We start from the raw sequence: 19,875 nt of genomic DNA, 5'->3' as shown, positions 1-19,875 counted from the left end.
AGGGTCTTTCTAAACAGCTCAGGCTGGCCTCTCATGCGTGCCTTTTCTGTCTCTGTTTCCCAGCTGTGTGCCACCACGCCCAACCTGACCAGAGCTCAGTTCTTCACTGATTATATTTTCTCCCTTTTACTGCTTAGTTAAGGTTTCTAATGTGACTGCCCTTGCCTATTATATGACAAATAAGTTACATGTTTTTATCCAACTGAGCTAGATATAACCTACCTCATATATTCCTGAGATATCTTCCATAATAATTCATCTATGTCCTGTCTGCATGCTTACATTCTTTTTTTGTCTAATTTTCTCTGGTCTCATAGATCTCATCAGTTGTTGCTCCAGAGTAAATTATACTTTTTAGTTATAGACTCTCTTGTACCGAGTGGACTGTCAATTCTTTGATCTTTAGACTTGTCTATGTCTTCCTTTCCTCTGGACTTTATACTTGAGAATGAATTTCTTTCTACATCTATTCTTACTCTTTAATATAATAAGTATCAATCATTCTATATCCTGTTTGGTATGTATGTATGTATGTATATATGTGTATGTATGTATCTACCTACTTATCTTTCAAGAAGTTTATTCCAAGACTAACTTTTAGAGTGAGTGATTGTATTTCTAAACTTCCTGCGTTTCACATTGGACCAGCTCTTTCCCTTCAAGATATAGGAGATCATCAGTAGTCTGAGCCCTTAGCCCATTTGCCTCTTCAGGGATGTCTACCAGTGTCATCAGACAGGGGCATTCAGTGGTATTGGAAAAGACCTCTGGGTACAGCTCAGGGTGAAATAGTGATATTTAATATACTATGGCTTAATTCACAGCATTTAGTGGAAAAACTTTTATTTTGAAGAATCAATAAAATTTGGATTTTTAGATTTGTCTTATCAGTCTTTCTTTTTAATGAAAGATTAAATCAGATGATGCTAGTAGTAGACAATTGTAGTTCAGATTCCTTTTTTTTCTTTCTTTTCTTTTCCTTTCTATTTTTTTTTTTTTTTGATACAGAGGCTGTGGAGAAATGATGCTTACTGGTTTGCTCTTCATGTGTCACTCAGCCTGTTTTAAAAAATATTATTTTTTTACATATACATTTATATTATTAAACATATTTTTAAAACTACATACATCAAGAAGAACCATGAAACAATCAGGATTATATTAAAGTTACATTCATAGTGTTTTGTATTTGGCAACCTTGAAGAAAACATATTTTCTATCTTGGTGAGTCTAAAATTCTGAATATAAATCAGTATTTATCATATCCTATCTCTATCAAATTAAAGCACGTATCTAGACCTAAAATCATCTTAACTCCTAAACAACCAAGCTTAATTGTAAAACTAAACTATCTGGTCTTCAACCCCATCAGAGACTTGAGAAGGAATAAAATGAATTACCAGTAAACAGGAAGTGCAGGTTAGCAGCTTCCAAAGTGAAAAAAAAAATGACAGAGGCAGTTGCCTGAACAGTCACCCATAACTCTCTATAACATTGGAGCATAACAGCCAGGGGGCTGGCAGGCTTTAGAGGAGCGTACATCCTGACTGAAAAAACAGGAAGCAGACAGCACACAGTGGGAGGGCCATACATCTTCTGAAACCTCAAAGGCCAGCTCTAGAACACCCTTCTTTCAACAAAGCCTGACCTTCTAATCCTCAAACAGTAGGAATCAAGTATTGAAACATATAAAGCTATAGCGGCTCCTCTCACTCACATTCCTGCAGGAGGTGAAGGAGACCTCACTATTGTAAGATATCTGTGTATTTGAGGGCATGTCCTAAAAGTGGATTTGAGGGCCCTGGTCTTTTTCTCACCTTGTTTTTTTGTGCCCTGGTCATAAGTAAGTAGGTTTCACTGTATGTTTCTACCACTCCTACCAAGCAGGCCTAAAGTGTGGACTGAAATACCGCAAACTGCCTCAAAAATAAACCTTTTCTCTTGGTAAGCTGATCGCCTCATGTGTTTGACATAGTTACGGAAAGCTGACTAATAGGAAGTGGATTGGGTTTTGCTTTTACTATCTATGAAAATGTGGAAAACGTTTAGGAATTGGTTTGAAGGAAGGATTTGGGTTGGTGAGCTAGGGAAAGCCTTATAGTGCTGTAGGTTAACTGAACAGGCGATTCTGGTAAGGACTCAAAACATCAAAACATTGATGATAAATGCTTTGGTGACAATGATTGAGGCTTTGTTGATGAAGAGTCAGATGAGAATGAGTATTAATTTGGGAATAAGACTGGAAGATACATGTGTGACACTGTGGCCAAGACTTTGATGCATTTTGACCATGTCCTGATACTTTGTGGGAGACAGACCTTAAAGGCGACGGACTGATCAATGGGCAGAAAGAAATATATCCAGACACAAATATATCCAGATAGCGGAATGGTTGCTACTGTTGAGACGCAGGCAAATTTGCAGTGAAAGTCAGGAGCAGAAAAAACAGAAAAGAAAGATTTGAAAAATAGACAGACTGGTAAGAAAAGGAGTGCATGTAAAGTGTAGCTAGGGAGGCTGTGGTTGCTAAGGAGATGGACACTCATGAAAAGAAGACTTTCTGGGTGTGGCAACAGATGCCTGTAATCCTAGCACTTAGGAGGCAGAGGCAGGAGGTTGCCGGAAGTTGTAAGGGACCAACAGATCAAAGAACCATTCTCATCAGTGTGGATATTTCCCAAGTTCCACACACTTCTGTTGGGGGGATGGTCTGATGTATTTTGATGCTAATTACTGCTTGTTGTCTGTGTGACCTAACTTTTGTTTAATAAAAAGACATCCCAGCTGGGCAGGGCAAAGGAGATAGGTGGGACTAGGAGAGAGAGGAATTCTGGGAAGAAGAAGGACTGCCCTCAGGAGAAAGGAGAGAGACCCTGAAAGGAGGAGAGGAAGGCTGGCGGCGTGGATGGAGAATCTGGCCCAGATGAAGAACACCAGCAAGTATTTGGGATTATGGATGGGAGGTAGCTTGATAGAAGTTATTAGAAGCAGATGGCATGGGATTGAGGCAGGAATCCCATGCCTGAGGCCCTGCTATGGGAGGTAGTTTAACGGACTGATATCTGCCCTGCCCCAGGTTAACTAAGGCTATCTTAATATATAACAAGTGTCTGTGTCTTGATTGATTGCTAGCTGGGCCTATAGATAGTCCATGTAATTTAAAAACAATACCCTTCCTTACAAGGCCAATGCAGTTAGCAAAGCTGAACAGTTGAGTCTACTTCTCCCAGGAGTAGCTGGAAGCCTAAGCTAAGACTCCTGAGGACTCGCCCCTCAGAACTTATCTCTAGAAACAGGATCTGGCAGAACACCACTCAGGAAAGAGATGCCAGGGAAGGAAGGCGGAACACTTCATAATAACTCTAGGAAAATACAGAAACTGCTTTCCCAATAATCTTGATTTTTATGTTAGCTGTGAGGCAGTGTTGTTTCTGTGGGATGCATGGTAATGGGACAACTGTCTATCCTAACATTTCGAAACCCTGAAGTCACAAAACTTATCTTTTCCAAAAAGGAGAGCAAGATAGAAAACCTAGCACGTGTGATTTATAGCCAGGGATGGACTAACAAGTGTGTGATGGCGATCCCGAGGCAGGTGGGCTCAGGCCGCATTTAAAAAGTAACAAAGCAAGCCAGAAGGCAGCACTCCTCCATGGTATGTTCTTCGGTTTCTGTCCCCATGTTCCTGCCTTGAGCTCTTCTGTCCTGCCTTCCCTAAGTGATGGACTATAAGCCGAAAATGAAAAGAAACCCTTTCCTCCCCAGGATGCTTGTGGTCATGGTGTTTACCACAGAAATAGAAACCAAACTAAAACAAGGTGGGAAGAACTGTAGGAGAATCTCTCGAGAGAAATCAAGTGATTTGTGCTCTGATACATTAATAAAAGCCAAGGTATGTGTTCTTTAGGAAGAAGATAATTGCTTTTATTCCTTACAAAGTTTTCAGAGTGAGAAAATAATTGGTCCCTTGGGAGTCAGTGCAGAAAACTTTTCATTGCTCAAAATTATTTTCCTAATTTAATGGTTCCTCCCATTTTGCTAAAAATGATAGCATTCAATATTTTTCATAAATGGGTGGTATTACCATGTTTTCACGATCCATTTATCAATCAATGATAGGTGTCTAATTTGATCTACATCTTGCTATAGACATGAAGGCATATTTGTGATGTGATGATTTCATTTTCTCTGTATTTATAACACGAAGTTGTGCTGTTGGATCATGTAGCATGTTTTGAGGGATGTTCATGCTATTCTCTATGCTGACAATTCTAACTTACACTTCAGCCATAATGTATAGAAGTTCCCTTGCTAGCATTTGGTAGATTTTTGCCTTTTTAATAGTATTGATGCGGTCTATGTTGAGATATCTTGTTGTGGTTTGGATTTTCATTTTCCTGATGATTAATGATGTTACACATTTTAAAATAAATTTGTATGCATTTGTGTGTGTGTGTGTGTGTGTGTGTGTGTGTGTGTGTGTGTGTATTTGAAGTAGGACATTATCATGATATAGAATGCAAGGTAATATAAAGTGTGCCTCACCAGTGTCTTTTTGGTTTGATTTGGTTTGGTTTTTCGAGACAGAGTTTCTCAGTGTATCCTTGGCTGTCCTGGCCTCCCTTTGTAGAGCAGGCTGGCCTTGAACTCTCAGTGATCCTCCTGCCTCTGCCTCCCAAGTGCTGGAATTAAAGGCGTGTGCCACCACGCTGGGCCACACCAGTGTCTTATCTGGCAAAGTCCCATTCTAATCACCACATCCCAGGGGAACCAATTTCTTCCAAGATTAGCTTCATACAAACATATGCAAATATGTATATAAACTAACTTTAATTTTTCTTATGAAAGTTACAACTTTCTGGTCTTTATTTTTCTTACCAAACACTATGTTTTTAGATACCTTTTTAGTGATAGAGACATGCTTATTCTTCTTATCATCCTGTAGTGTTCAACCAAATTAAAGTTCGAGACTAATTTCAGCAGCCATATCCTGACATCTGAGTTTCCATCCACTTGTGTAACTATATGTATAATGGGACAGAAGAAAATCCAAATTTCAACCATAAGATGCATTGATATTGAGAAAGTGTGACAGGAGCTAGGCCAGGGCAACATGAACCAGACACGTTAGGGGAGCTTGCTGGGCTGGACGACAGACAACTTGGCAAACTTGATCCTGGTGAGGGAAGAGAGAAATGAGGAAGTGAAAATGGAAATCACAGGAAGTGGGCTCAGAAACAGAACTCTCCAGAACAGAGGGTGCAGTGGGGGAGCCAGGAAGAGCAAAGCTGTTGGAACTGACGCATGTGAAGCACACACAGAGGGGCCGGAGGCTGCTTCTTCCCCAGGCCAGTTCTGCCACGTCACTTAACTTCCAGAACGCATCACACGAGGATACGAGTGGCCTAAGGACGAGGCTCTTTCCCACACCCCAAGAAAGTCCATAGATTAAAGATGCACCTGCACTAACCCCCCACCCTGGCTGAAACTGCTAAAGGGCAGGGTTGTGGAGTGAGCTCACTCTCCCCATTGCCAGTGGAAAAATTCCCAATGAGGTGCCGCTGTCACTGGTGAGACCCTGTAAGATGGCTGGAGCATATGAGCCTAGTTGTGGGATTGCTCAGCAATTATCAGCACTGAACATCAGGAAAACTCAACGAAGGGCCAGGGCTATGCAGAGGACGATAGTCTTGGAACCTAGAATCAAAAATTTGTTAGGTGTTAGAGAACAAATCTCACTTTTATCCCACACCCGTGTTCAGATATTCTAAAACAGACACCTAGTTCACATATTACACATGTCAAGTTTATTTTAGGAAATTCATTATAACCACAAGTATTTGTATATTGAGCTACTGAAAATAACAAACTGAAGGTTTAAGTTATAGCTTAATGATACAGCACTTGTTTAATGATACAGGCACTTGTGGCCTGAAACCACAAAAAGAAGCAAAAATAACAATAATTGAGCAATCTACTTAGGAGCCACTCAGTCACACATGCGAGCTGCTCAGAATCTTAAAATCCCCCGGGTAGCACACACAAAAAGCGTGGAGAATGGTGACTACAGAGTGGTGTGGATCGCTGTTTTTAGATAGTTAGAGCCCACCGTGAAGACGGCACGCAAGGCAACCTTAACGCTCGAGAAGCTGCCAGGAACGTTTCGCTCCATCCCTAAAGGCCTCTATGAATTTGTCATTTCGAAGAGTGAAGATGAAAGGATTCAGAAAGGGGGTCAACACCAGCACCAGCAGTGACGCCACCCTGTTGTACTCGGCTGCCTGCGCCTGCTTCGGTTTCACGTAGAGGAACAGGCAGCTGCCGTAGCCAATCACAACATAGGCAAAGTGGGAGGCGCAGGTGGAGAAGGCTTTCCTCCGGCCAGAGGCTGAGCGGATCTTGAGGATGGTGGAGATGATGTATGTGTAAGAGATAATTGTAAGGACCATGGAACCAACGATAATGAAAACAGCCATTAAAAACAGAATAAACTCTGTGAAAAGGGTGTTTTCACAGGAGAGCTTGAACAATTGTCCCCGGTCACAGTAGAAATGGTCTAGCACGTTGACTTGCAAAAAGTCAGCTGAAATGTGGCATAGACTGGCCATATTTGAAAGAGGAACCCAAACACCCATGACCCAGTTACCATCCAGGTACAAGTATAGCTGCTCATGATGACACTGTATCTCAAAGGGTTGCAGACAGCCACATACCGGTCTACTGCCATCACGCCTATCAACACCAACTCTGAGCTTCCCAAAGAAAGGTACAAGTACAGTTGTGCACAACATGCGGACAGAGACATTATCTGGGTCTGCAGAAGGAGTCCCTGGAGCATGTAAGGGACTGCCACGGATGTGATCAAGATCTCCAGGACAGAGAGGTGCTCAAGGAAGAAGTACATGGGAGACTGAAGACGTTTGTCAGCACAGACTGTCAGGATGATGAGCATATTTCCTAATATTGTCACAGAGTACAAGAAAAGGAAGGCCGCAAAAAGGATGTGACGTAGTTCTTTGGCGACAGGGAAACCTACCAGAAGAAATTCTGTGGCACTAGAGTAGTTCCCCAACATTTGGTTCTGAGCACTTGTTGTCATGAGCTCTAAAAAAAAGGGGAGAGAGAACACTGCTTGTCATTTCATCTTAAGAATACCGTGGTCTAGGCTGGGCATGGTGGTGCACACCTTTAATCTCAGCTCTTGGGAGGCAGAGGCAGAGGCAGGAGGATCTCTGTAATTTTGAGGCCAGCCTGCTCTACAAAAGTGAGTCCAGACAGCCAAGGTTAAGCAGGGAAACCCTGTCATGAAAGACCAAAATAAATAAATAAATACATAAAAAAAAAAAGAATAATGTGGTTCAATCATGTTTAACATAGTGGCTAAGACTGATTCAAAGAAGGCAGACAAAAAATAAAAAAAGGAAAAATAAAAAAGACAAGTGTCTTTTCTTATGTGGGAGTTAAAATGTCAATCCGAGTGCAGAATCCAATAATTAGAGTTCAGGCAGTGTTAGAAGTATAGAGGGTGGCTGTGAGAGAGGGCAGTTGGATTTGAAGAGTAAATAATGCATGCATGTATGGAAAAGCCTACTAAACTTCATTAATGTATGCAAATTAGCAGATGTTAATATTACTAAACATAAAAGAAGTAAATACCATTCTCAGTTGTGGATATGGTCACTTCCTGCTCATAAGCTCTACATGGCTATGAAAGGTTCGTGCTGTCCTGTCCTCATTCATAGCCGATAATAACTGGTTATTGACAACCATGAAGAGTATTGAGTTGGACAAAGGTGAGCTCAGTAATCAACACCACATCGTGGCCATTGAAACCTTCTGCCAACGGACAGTCCCCTGTTCCTGTAAACAGTTCCTAGGTATCCTCTGCCTCTAAACATCCAGTAAGTGTGTTTCTCGGGCCACTCCCTTTTATAATTAGCGCACCTCATCATCTGTGTCCAAATTATCCTGTCTGCTGAGTGTATTCTATTTTATGGATTCCTGCTCTGGCACCATCCATGTCCTAGAAGAAGTGTTCCCTGTGGAATATCTTACCAAGACGTGCATACTTGGTTACTGCGTTTTTTTCCAGAAAGCAGCTTCCACTTACCTCCCACCCCCTTGGAGAGATTCTGTTTTGCCTGTGGCCATTGTGGTAGTTAGTGAGCATGAGGTATAGAAGACTGAGGATAAGACTGAGGGACGTGACAAAGTTGCCCTCAATCCGGTGGCTACCTGGTTCTGTGAGTGGGCCAGTGTCTTCCTCCATGCTATCTTTGAAAAGAAGTCTTCCTTGCTTTTTCCTTCAGTAAATGCATCTTGTCAGAGGAGCTAGGATTTGACAGGCAAGGCCACTTCTTTCCAAGACTTTAACACTTGTTGTGACCAGGAGGACAGAAGAGGCCTTTTGATCCCCGGCTTCTATTTGTCACGTGTTTCCCTCATGTTGGACTAGTGGATGGGAGGCTTTGGGTCCGAGTAACATCCCTTCCTTCAGAAGAGCTGAACATTCTAGAAAGCTATCTACTGTGGACTGTAAGTCCCACCTGGGTCCTACATAGCATAGTTGGCCATGGTCTCACTATGATAAGTCTAGGAAGTCATCTCAGGCACTTGTTCCTGCTCCGATCGTGTCTTGCCACACAAATCACACGAGAAAGTTAATTCTTCGTCTGACACTAATCTGCCCTAGACAAGGGCTTCGGCCCACTAGGATTTTTGGGCCCATCTTTTATAGCCTTTAGGTCTCTCCCCAAGTATCCAGGCTCAAGGAGTTATCTCTCACCATTGGTTCTAAAAGGATGCTCAGTACCCTTCACTCGAAGCATTCTTTATGTTGTCAGCTCTTACACTTGAAGTTGAATGCCAACTCTTGTTTATTTTCTGTCACTCTTTTCACCACATGATCACACCATAAAACCAAGAACGCTGCCTTTCTTGTTCATTCTGCCTAATATGGAAAGTGGGCTAGTTCTCAATGAGTACTTTTTTTAGTCAGTCCATTAATTTGTTAATGAAGAAAGAAAAAAAAAAAGCTATGAGCAAAGTTTATCCTGTCTTTGATACAACCAATTCTGATGCATCTATTTTTTACTTTCATTTGTTATTATGACACTTCCCTTTCAATAGTCAGTCTTTTTTTTTTTTTTAAATGTAGATCTTTATGAAACAGCTACTGTGGAGCAGGGACAGACTGGTCGGGAGAACTCAGTAACCTGCTTCCTACAATCTTTGCCTTGTCAGGACCATATGGAAAGTTAAGAGAGACAAGGGTTTGGCAATACCCGGAAGTGCTCTATCCCTGAGAAAAGACCCGTGTTCTGACTCTGCCTTTCCTAATGCTCCCTTAGCCCACTCCTCGGTTCTCACTGGTAGGATCTTCCCTAGGCAGCCAAGCCTGAGATGCTCATGTCAGTGCACGTCCCTCTACTTCACAGAAAGGGAACAAGGGAGAGACTCACCTCCATAGAAAAGAACCGACCTGAAGGTTGTATGACATTGCAATTCAGCTCAGACTACGTCCTGGCTGATCTGTGTTGAGCATACTCCCTGGGCTAGAGCAAGCTGCTTTTACCTTTCCTCTCAGAACTAAGGAACTTTCTTCACGTTAGCATTTAGGGAAAACCCCAGAATGCCTAGCGCTATTGAGTCCCCAGTTGTTTTTTTTTCTTTTTCCCTTTGTTCCCCCCACCCCCGCCCCGATGTCTATCTCTAAGGGAAGTTTTTCAGTGAACAAAGTTACCTCATTCGGACCCCAGGGATGCAGTCTAGAGAAAGCCAGAGAAACTATTATTACTCCATTTCTCCTGAGGCTGATCAAAGTTGAGAACTTTTGTGGTGTGTAACAGGCTAAGTGGGACACTCCCTCACTAAGAGTGCCTTATCACGCAGGTTGCCTTCTCTTTGGCTCCAAGTCTTAGTTGTCCGCAAACAGTTCAAATCAGCCTTTCTTCTATGTGCATCACTCTGTTTTAATTGTATAGAAAGTAAAGGTATCTCTAAGAAAACTCTACCAAAGGCTTCAATATTTTTTTTCTTTTCCTTTTTTTTTTTTTTTTTTTTTTTTGGTTTTTCGAGACAGGGTTTCTCTATGTAGCCTTGGCCATCCTGGACTCACTTTGTAGACCAGGCTGGCCTCGAACTCACAGCGATCCGCCTGCCTCTGCCTCCTGAGTGCTGGGATTAAAGGCATGCGCCACCACGCCCGGCGCCAAAGGCTTCAATATTTATATAAAAGATCCAGAAGCCAGGAATGGGACTACTGGGAAGCGGGCTCTGCATGGTGCAGGCAGGTGACTGGGAATGTGACTTTGAAGGGTTTGTCTTTTCCTTTCTTTGGGTGATTCTGTCTCCTGTCTGCCACCAGATGAGCCGACTACTTTACCACATGCCCTGACCATGGTGTTCTGCCCAGAAGCAATGGGGCGAAGTGAGCACAGACTGAACCCTCAAAACTGTGAGCACACACAAGTTGTTTGTACTCTCCTTTTAAAAGGCTTTTTTTTTCAGCTGTTTTGACCCAGTGGGGCAAGATTAGCGGTCCACCTTCAATGTGCTGCTTATGACAATAAGAGCTATTTGCCATACTCAAAGCTGCCCTAGCCTTAACCAGTTACCCGAGTCCCAAAGCCACTTACACAATTTCAGATATATGTGTAGTAACAATGCTGCTTCTTGACAACAAGTTTTTAAAAATTTTATTCTATGTTTTGTTCTTCCATTAGATACTTGAGGCTGGTTAATTTATAGAGGAAAGAAGTTTGTTTGGATCACAGTTGTAGAAACTGAGAATTCCAACAGCATGGTGCTAGCCTCTGGGTGATGTTTGCTAGATAATTTCTTGCTATATTATAACATAAAATGCATCACATGATGGTGGGCATGGTGGCACATGCCTTTAATCCCAGCACTCAGGAGGCAGAGGCAGGCGATCTCTGTGAGTTCGAGGACAGCTTGGTCTACAAAGCAGGTTCAGGATAGCTACACAGAGAAACCCTGTCTTGAAGATGTCTCAGAGGTTAACAGCACTGTCTGTTCTTTCAAAGGCCTGAGTTCAATTCCCAGGCACCACAAAGTGGCTCACAATTGTCTGTAATGAGATCTGGTATCCTCTTCTGGCAGGCACACGTTTGGGCAGAATACTGTATAAATAATAAAAATAAATCTTAAAAAAAGAAAAGCAAAATAAAAATTTTAAAAAGCATCACAGGATGAGACAGAAGAAGTGTGGTAACCAATGCCTATCTTTTACTACAAAGTCACCGATACTTTTCTAACCAGTGTGAATTCCTGGGCTCAATTTCTTTTTTGTTGTTCTTATTAATTTGTGAGAAAATTTTAACTTAATTAAATTATAATTCCATCACTTACCCCTCCCTCTTGTCCTTCCTAGCCTGCCCAAACTCACAGCTTTCTTTTCTTTAAACTTTGTCGTTTTATATATACACACAAACAAGTGATTCCATTCAGTTCAGCCTGCACGTCTGTGTTTCCAGGGCTGACCACCTGGTACGGGAACGAACAACCAGGGAGAGCTCATCCCTCGGGAAAACTAATTCTCTTGTTAAACAGTTGTTTGCTTTTCCCATTCCTAATAGCAAACATTAATGATAAGAGCCAAATTTAATGAAATAGAGATTTAAACTATTTGTTACAGATATATATATAGAGGTGAGAGGTTAACATTAAGTACCTTTTTATTTTTTAAAATTGGTCTCCATCTTATTTTTCAAGACGGACTTTTTCACTGATCTTGGAGCTCACTGATTGGCTAGTCTGGCTGTCCAGCCAGCCCCTGGGGCTCACTGATTGGCTAATCTGGCTGTCTAGCTGTCTGGCTGGGGTCTCTGGTTCTGGGATGCTAGGCTCAATACTACAAATTACACCTTTTACCTGAGTGCTAAAGCTTTGAGTTCAGGTCTTATCATAGCCCCTCCCTTCTCTCCTCCTGGTTATTTCCTCTTTTCCTCCATCCCTTCTCCCCTTCTCCTCAGAAACAGGGCGCCCCACCGGAACCCACAGCAGCACATTAAGTTGAATCAGAACTAAGCTTATCCCTCTGTCACCGAGGCTGCACAAGACAGCCCCGCCAGGGCGGAAGTGATCAGTGATGGTCAGGCAGGCAACAGAGTCCATGCCAGAGACAGCCCTTGATCCACTTACTAGTATATGTAAGCAACCCCCACAATTCTACCAGAGAACTCCTACAGCTGACGGACGTGTTTGTCATATCCTGGACACAGTAGAATCACTGCACTCATGAAGTCAATGAAACCTTCACAAGATCAATGCAATTTTGTTCTAAAACTTATATTCTGTAGTAGTTAACTTGAAAAATGACACGTTTTACAAAATATAATAACGAATAGATTGTTTATTATTGTAGTATGTCTGTGTGTATGACATATGCATGTACGTGCATATGTGGTGTGGGTGTGCTTATCTGTGCCTGTGCATGTAGAGGTGAGAGGTTAACATTAAGTATCTTTTTTTTTATAATTGGTCTCCATCTTATTTTTCAAGATGGACTTTTTCACTGAACTTGGAGCTTAGTGATTGGCTAGACTGGCTGTCCAGCCAGCCCCTGGGGCTCACTGATTGGCTAATCTGGCTGTCTAGCTGTCTGGCTGGGGTCTCTGGTTCTGGGATGCTAGGCTCAATACTACAAATTACACCTTTTACCTGAGTGCTAAAGCTTTGAGCTCAGGTCTTCATGCTTGCGCAGTGAGCACTTTCCCCATAAGCCACCTCCCAGCCCTAAAAACAATTACTTCAAATGTAATTTTGTCACTTACTCAGCAACCCAGCCATCTTTATTTTTATATAATATTTTCTGCCACTTCCAAATATTGGCTTTTTATATTTTATTCCTCAATTCAGACATGTAAGGGAGACATAGCATGAGAAGACACACAAAAATGCTTGCCTGAGTTGAGTGGCCTCTACCGGAAATCGCCCATGCTGGAAGACTCCGTGATCGGGGACTCTCACATACTCTGATGTTAAAATAGAAGGCAGTTCCTCTCTATTTGTTTTTTTTTTCTTACCATAATTTATGTAACTTTAGGCAGAGTAGATCTGATAGGAGATAGAGATCAGCTGGGAAAGTGGGTTCATAGAAACCTGGAGCTTCTTCCTTGGAAAAACAGCAAATGGAGGATGACACCGGTGCAGCAGGAGGCCCAGGAGGCCCCGGAGAGCCCAGGATTCAGTGGCTACAGCGGCTTCCATGGAGGATTCTGCATGGTCTTAGGGGCTGCGGTCATGGTGGTAGCCTTGGCAGTGGCCATGGCCATGGGGCTCTTGGAGATAAAGCCGAAGCCAAGGAGTAAATCCCTGTCACCAAACTGGGCTGGTTAAGGACATGAAGATCAAGTCCTTGGCGGAGATTTATCTGCTCTCCCTGCCCATTAAGGAATCTAAGATTATTGACTTTTTCCTGGGCGCATCCATAAAGGATGAGATTCTCACAATCATGCCAGTGCAGAAGCAGGCACGGGCTGGCCAGCGGACCAGGTTCAAGGCTTTTGTCGCTATTGGGGACTACAGTGGTCACGTTGGTCTTGGTATTAAGTGCTTCAAGGAGGTAGCCACTGCTATCCGAGGGGCCATCATCTTGGCCAAGTTTTCCATCATCCCTGTGTGGAGAGGATTCTGGAGGAACAAGATTGGCAAGCCACACTCTGTTCTATACAAGGTGATAGGCCCCTGTGGCTCTGTTTTGGTGTGTCTCATCCCTGCCTCCAGAGGCACTGTCATTGTCTCTGCTCCTGTGCCCAGGAAGCTGCTGCTGATGGCCGGTATTGATAACTGCTGTACATCAGCCAGGGGCTGTAACTGCCACCATGGGCAACTTTGAAGGAGAGAAACCTGTTCTTTAGGATCCCAAGTGTGGGACCGAACGGTCTAGTAAGAGAACAGGTGATGTTAATTCATTAGAAGAGCAACCACCTCGTGCAGGAGCTTAATTGCTACCAGATGAAAAAGATCCTGAGAGCAGGCTCTGGGAGGAGCTATATAAATGAGCCCAGAACTGGCGGCAGGGTGGATTGAAGACTTGGGATAGATTTGGTGTTCATTGTTGCCCTTCAAGACGCTCCTAGAGAAATCCACTTGAGGGAAGGCTTCAGAGCTCCGGCTCCTGCTGAGGCTCTGGGGTCTGGTTACCCCCTGTTCCAGTGGAAGAAATCCTGTGGCTCCCGACCGGAGAATCGTTCCTCGGGACTGATATCCTTAAGGTTTTGTTGTTGTGTCAATTAATCCTCATTTCCTACTGTTTGGGTTAATTGGGTTATAACTGACGTAGGCTCGGTCAATAAGTTGTTAATAAAATATTTTGGTTAAGAAAGTTGAGTCTACACAACTTTGCCAAGTCCACTTTTGATGCCATCTTCAAGACCTAAAGCTACCTGACACCCGACCTCTGGAAAGAAACTGTGCCCACCAAGTCTCCTTATCAGGAATTCACTGATTATCTTGTGAAAATCCACACCAGAGTTTCTGTTCAGAAGACCCAGGCTCCAGCTGTGGCTATCACATAGATGTTTTTAATACAAGAAAAATAAAAGCGAATCAACTCTGTTTAAAAACAAAACAAAACAAAATGAAACAAAACAAAACAAAAAACATGGAGACAAGAGAGCCAGTAGTGAAAGCACTAGTCTAAGAGTAGCTAAGGTTCTGTTGGGCTAAACTACACACAGGACAGGCATAGACCGGACTAGAAAGCTGCCACTTTACAGCCTGGATTGTTTGTTCGTAACTTAAAAAATTTATTTACTCACTTTATATTCCTCCTATTGCAGCCCCCTCCCTCCTCTCCTCCTGGCCCCACCCTTCCACCCTCTTTCCACTTGCTCCCTCCCTTCTCCTCAGAAAAGAGGAGGCCCTCACTAACCCATCCCGGCACATCAAGTCACATCAGGACCAAGTGCATCCTCTTCTTCTGAAGCCCAACAAGGCTGCCCAGGTAGGGGGAAATGATACAAAAGCAGGCAACAGAGCCCATGTCAGAGGTAACCCCTCCTAATTGCTAGGGGACCTTCATGAATACCAAGCTGCCCATCAGTTACATATGTGTAGGGGACCTAGGTCCAGTCCATGCATGCTCTTTGGTTGGTGGTGCAGTCTCTGTTAGGCCCCATGGTCCTTGGTTAATTGACTCTGTTGGTCTTCTTGTGGATGGAGTTCTTGTCCCCTCTGGGTCCCTCTATCCTTCTTTCAACTCTTCCACAAGGCTCCCTGAGCATTAATGTTTGGCTGTGGGTCTCTGCATCTGTTTTGATCTGATGCTGGGTGGAGCCCCTCATAGGACAGTTATGCTAGGCGCCTGTGTGCAAGCATAGCAGAGTACCGTTAATAACATGAGGGGTTGGCTTTCTCCCATGGGGTGGGTCTCAAGTTGGGCAGGCTATTGTTTGACCCTTCCTTCAATCTCTGCTTCATTTTTATCCCTGTACACCTTGTAGGCAGGGTCAAGTTTGGGTCAAAGGTTTTGTGGGTATGTTGCTGTCCCCCTTCCTTCACTGGATGTCCTACCTGGCTACAGGAGGTGGCTACTTCAGTCTCCATATCACCAGCTGCTAAGGAGTCTCAGCTAGGGTCACCCTTATATCCTCCGAGGAGCCTACTCTGTGGCTGGCTTGTCCCTGAGATTCCCCCCCCTCCAACCCCCCTACCCCCAACAGCATCAGTTTCCCTTCTCTCTCCCAGCCCTCTCATGAAATTTACAGGCAAATGGATGGAACTAGAAAATATTATCCCTAGTGAGGTAATCCCAAGTGAGACCCAGAAAGACACACATCGTATGCATTTACTCATATGTGGACATTAGCCATTTAGTAAGGATAACCATTCTGCAATCCACAGACCCAAAGACACTGTGTAACAAGGAAGGCCCAAGGGAGGATGCTTGACTCTCCCTGAGAAGGGGAAATAAAATAACTGGGTAGGAGAGGGGGTGGGGAGAGGATCAGGTTGGGGGAAGGTGGGGTTGGGGGGTTTGTTTATAATTTAGAATCTGAGAGAAGCTGACACGGGGATCAGAAGTGCCTGATAAGGGAAGCTTTAAGTTTGCTCACTCAACAACTTTTCAGGGCTCTGAATATTGATTAGCCTCCAGAGAGAAAGATACAAGTTCTGCTCAGCTTTTTTTTTTCTTCTTTTTTTGCTAGCATCCCTAGTGTATCTTTGAACTTTTAAAAATTGTTCCTTAGTGGATTGCAAACTATCCTTGGGGGCGGATATAGGAAAGAAAGAAGGGAACGGAGAATATAAGAGAAGAAGACAAATGAACTTTCCTCACCACGATGACTTCTGGATGTTTCCCTAAGCGTCTCTGTGTGTGGACAAGGTTCTTCCTTATGAATGTGGAAAGCAGCCACTGGCTCTGCCTCCTGGTGTTAGGTCTGGACTAGCCAGGAGATAGCCAGTTCACGTGATTCCTAGAGAGGCAATGAACTTCCTAGCTGAGTCCCCTTGTCTGGAGGTGTCTTCCAGGAGCTCCTGCCTATGAGCTATGGAACAGCAAAACACCATCATGGAAAGGCTTGGCTTGTCGCTTTCTAAGGACACAGCCACACCAAAGAGAGACTGGCGTGCACAAAAGGTAAGCCAGAAGTCACATCTTCCTCCTTAGCAGAGAACACTTACTCGGCTCTGTGCAGGGCTGGTATAAAGCTCTGCCTTGCTCTCAAATCCCACCCCTCTCTCTTCTCCCTATTTTTCTTCTATCTGCCTGCCATTTTGCAGAGCTCTAGGACTGGCAGATCTACAAGATCATGCTGTATTCTCTGTTTAGTCCCTGTTTCCTCGCCTCTGTTCATTGGCATAATCATGTAAAAAACAAAAAACCACTGAGTGCATCTGAGTGCATATTATCATCAAACTGTTTTTTGACACTGGCAATACAAGAAAGAGAAGCAAAGGATGCATTAATCAAATGTGGTGTTCTGAGGCTACATTTGTGAGCAAGCAAACGTATGACTTGCGATTGCAATAAGAGCAACGGTAGGAAAAACAGCCCGAGGGAGGGTAGAGAGCAAAGGTGTGTTGGGCTGTTTTGGAGAAAAATGAAGTTTCTCTAAATGAAGGGCTGGGAGGAGGAGACATCTGTGCAAAGACCCGAATGAGGTGAAGGAAGGAGCTCAGGCTGACCCACTGGTGTTTTCTGGTGTTTTTCTTTTCTCCCAGGACTGTGGAGAAAACAGGTGCTCACGGTAGTTCCTGTGGCGTTTCCCAAGCTGTTTGGTGGGACTGAGACAGTGGCAGGTTAGATATAGGAGTACACTAGTACTTTGAAGTCCTGTCTCCCATGGAAAGTAGAGTTTGAGACCCAAGAGATGTAGGAGATACTGTCTCCATCTCACCATTACTTTCTTGCCTTCTGGTCCCAGGTGGAGACTTCACAGGACAGATGAAAACGGAAGACTAAAGTTTGAATCTCTTCACTCCTACTGGACTCTTCCTTGCTTGCTTGCAGGAAACGTATTCACCAAGGTAAGAGGTGAGGATGCTTTTCATCATCCTCAAAAAATAAAAAAATAGTGGAAGAGGGCAAGCTATTTCAGGAAGCAAGCCCCGGAGTCTGAGGAAGATATAATACTTTATTTCAGAAAAGGTGATGCCTTATGACTGTATCCCTTGTAATTAGATTCCACGCCCCAGCCACACTCCATAACTGATCCATATTGCAGAGGGGAAGCTTTCAGATGAACACAACACAGATGGAGCCCCAAATGTGTTTGGAGAACACAACGGATGTAAGGAGCCCCATCTCTGTCAGATTGGCCAGGAACACTTAGGGCCATCGAAAGGCAGCAGGGGTTTGTAAGACAGAAGCACAATTGCAGAGAAGAGGTACGATAAACAGGCAGGCTGTGCTCAGGGAAGTAGAGTAATGGCTGATCACAGCAGGATGTAGGAGGAGTTACAGCATGGCGAGCGACAAAGGAACATGTTATTCTGGGTGAGTTTCCCTGTTTATGCTGTAAATGCTGTGGGTTGTGGTATTGATGATTAGCACGTATCCATTTGCCCTTGCACACTTCTAGTTTGCGTTCACATATCTGAGTTCATACCTATGTTATTTCTTAGACATTTAATATCAAGTGTGGATAGAAAATAACAGCCATGGTGTGGAGTTCAGGAACTCAAGGGGATGTCTCTTTAACCCGATAGTGTCTTCCGTGATTCTGAGGCGAGAAACATTGTCCTCTTTCTCTTCCTCCTCCTCCTCCTCTCTCTCTGTTGCTCTCTAGATTTTAAAAGGAACAAGGACTCAGAACTAAATGTTGGGGAATTACACTAGTGCCACTGAATTTTATCTTGTTGGTTTTCCTGGCTCTGAAAAGCTACGCCACATCCTTTTCGCTACCTTCTGCTTCTTCTACTTAGTGACGTTAGCGGGGAATGTGGTCATCATTGTGATCGTCTGTGTTGATAAACGTCTGCAGTCCCCCATGTACTTCTTTCTTGTTCACCTCTCCGTCCTTGAGATCCTGGTCACAAGCGTTATTGTGCCTGTGATGCTGTGGGGGCTGCTGCTTCCTGGGATGCAGGCTATCTCTCTGGCTGGCTGTGTTGCCCAACTCTTTCTGCAGCTTGCTCTGGGGACTACAGAGTTTTCATTGCTTGGAGCCATGGCAGTGGATCGTTACGTGGCTGTCTGCAACCCTTTGAGGTACAGCACCATCATGAGCAGTCGCACCTGCAACTCTGTGGTAATTGTGTCATGGATATTTGGGTTCCTTTATCAAATTTGGCCAGTTTATGCCACGTTTCACCTTACCTACTGCAAATCGAACGTGGTGGACAATTTCTTCTGGGACCGAGGGCAGTTGCTCAAACTGTCCTGCAGCAATACTGTTTTCATAGAGTTTATCCTCTTTTTAATGGCGGTCTTTGTTCTCTTCGGTTCTTTGATCCCTACAATTGTTTCCTACACCTATATCATCTCCACCATCCTGAAGATCCCCTCAGCCTCTGGCCGGAGGAAAGCCTTCTCCACTTGCGCCTCCCACTTCACTTGTGTTGTGATTGGCTACGGCAGCTGCTTGTTCCTCTATGTGAAACCCAAGCAGACACAGGCGGCTGACTACAATAGGGTAGTTTCCTTGATGATTTCAATTGTAACTCCTTTCCTCAACCCTTTCATCTTCACACTCCGTAATGAGAAAGTCTTAGAAGCCCTTCGGGATGGAGTGAGTCATTGCTACCAGTTACTCAAGAGCTAGCCTTGCCCTTGGTCATGTACATCGCCAAACACATACTAAGAATGCTAGAATCATCTGAGAAGAGCACCTCTGAGCTGTCCCACAGTTACGATCATTAAACAATCTGTGTTCAAAGACTTTAAGAAGGACCACATTTTTTAAAAATCTTATTCCTTTCCTCCCAGATTTTCTCCATCCCTAACCCACCCAAATTCATGTTCTCACTCTCACTTAAAAACAACAACAACAACAACAACAACAACAACAGCAACAACAACAACACATCACCGAATTAAAAATCCACTGAAACCTACCAAGTCTTATCTGAGTTGGCCATCTATTCCTTAGCATGCTGCCTGATATGGAGCGTGGTTGATATACCAAGTGTCACTCCATTGAAGAAAATCAATTTTCCTTCTTCTAGAAGCTATCCACAGGGAATAGCTTCTTGGATAAGGGTGGGATTTCGTACTTATTTCCCCTCCTTTGTGCTGGGACTTATTTTTCTGTGACAGTATGCTCTGTCACAGTCCCTGTGAGTTTATCTGGGTATCTGTTGCTTTGATAGGCCATTTTAAAACCACATGAGGGAAAATAGTAAGGAAATTGTTGACGTGACCGATCCATTATTGGGGGGGAAGGTTTTTATTGTGAATAAAAGAGA

At 43.6% G+C, this 19,875-nt stretch overlaps 2 protein-coding genes across 2 annotated transcripts; one reads left to right on the top strand and one right to left on the bottom strand.

Moving 5' to 3' along the window:
* Nucleotides 1–6,134: 6,134 nt before the first annotated feature.
* Nucleotides 6,135–7,075, bottom strand: LOC311599663 (olfactory receptor 9A1-like; the record flags this gene model as incomplete). Its single annotated transcript, XM_084785679.1, is given in 2 exon segments — nucleotides 6,135–6,568; nucleotides 6,571–7,075. Coding segments are annotated over 2 exon segments (939 nt in total).
* Nucleotides 7,076–18,287: 11,212 nt separating this feature from the next.
* OR9A4 (olfactory receptor family 9 subfamily A member 4) lies at nucleotides 18,288–19,232 on the top strand (the record flags this gene model as incomplete). The annotated part of the gene is made up of 1 exon (XM_084785678.1): nucleotides 18,288–19,232. The coding sequence occupies one exon, from the start codon at nucleotides 18,288–18,290 to the stop codon at nucleotides 19,230–19,232; it is 945 nt and encodes a 314-aa protein (XP_084641804.1).
* Between the last annotated feature and the right edge of the window lie 643 nt (nucleotides 19,233–19,875).

Source organism: Acomys minous (genome assembly GCF_964271855.1).
Source record: "Acomys minous genome assembly, chromosome: 6".
NCBI lineage: Eukaryota > Metazoa > Chordata > Mammalia > Rodentia > Muridae > Acomys > Acomys minous.
This window is presented reverse-complemented; position numbering and strand designations above follow the sequence as displayed.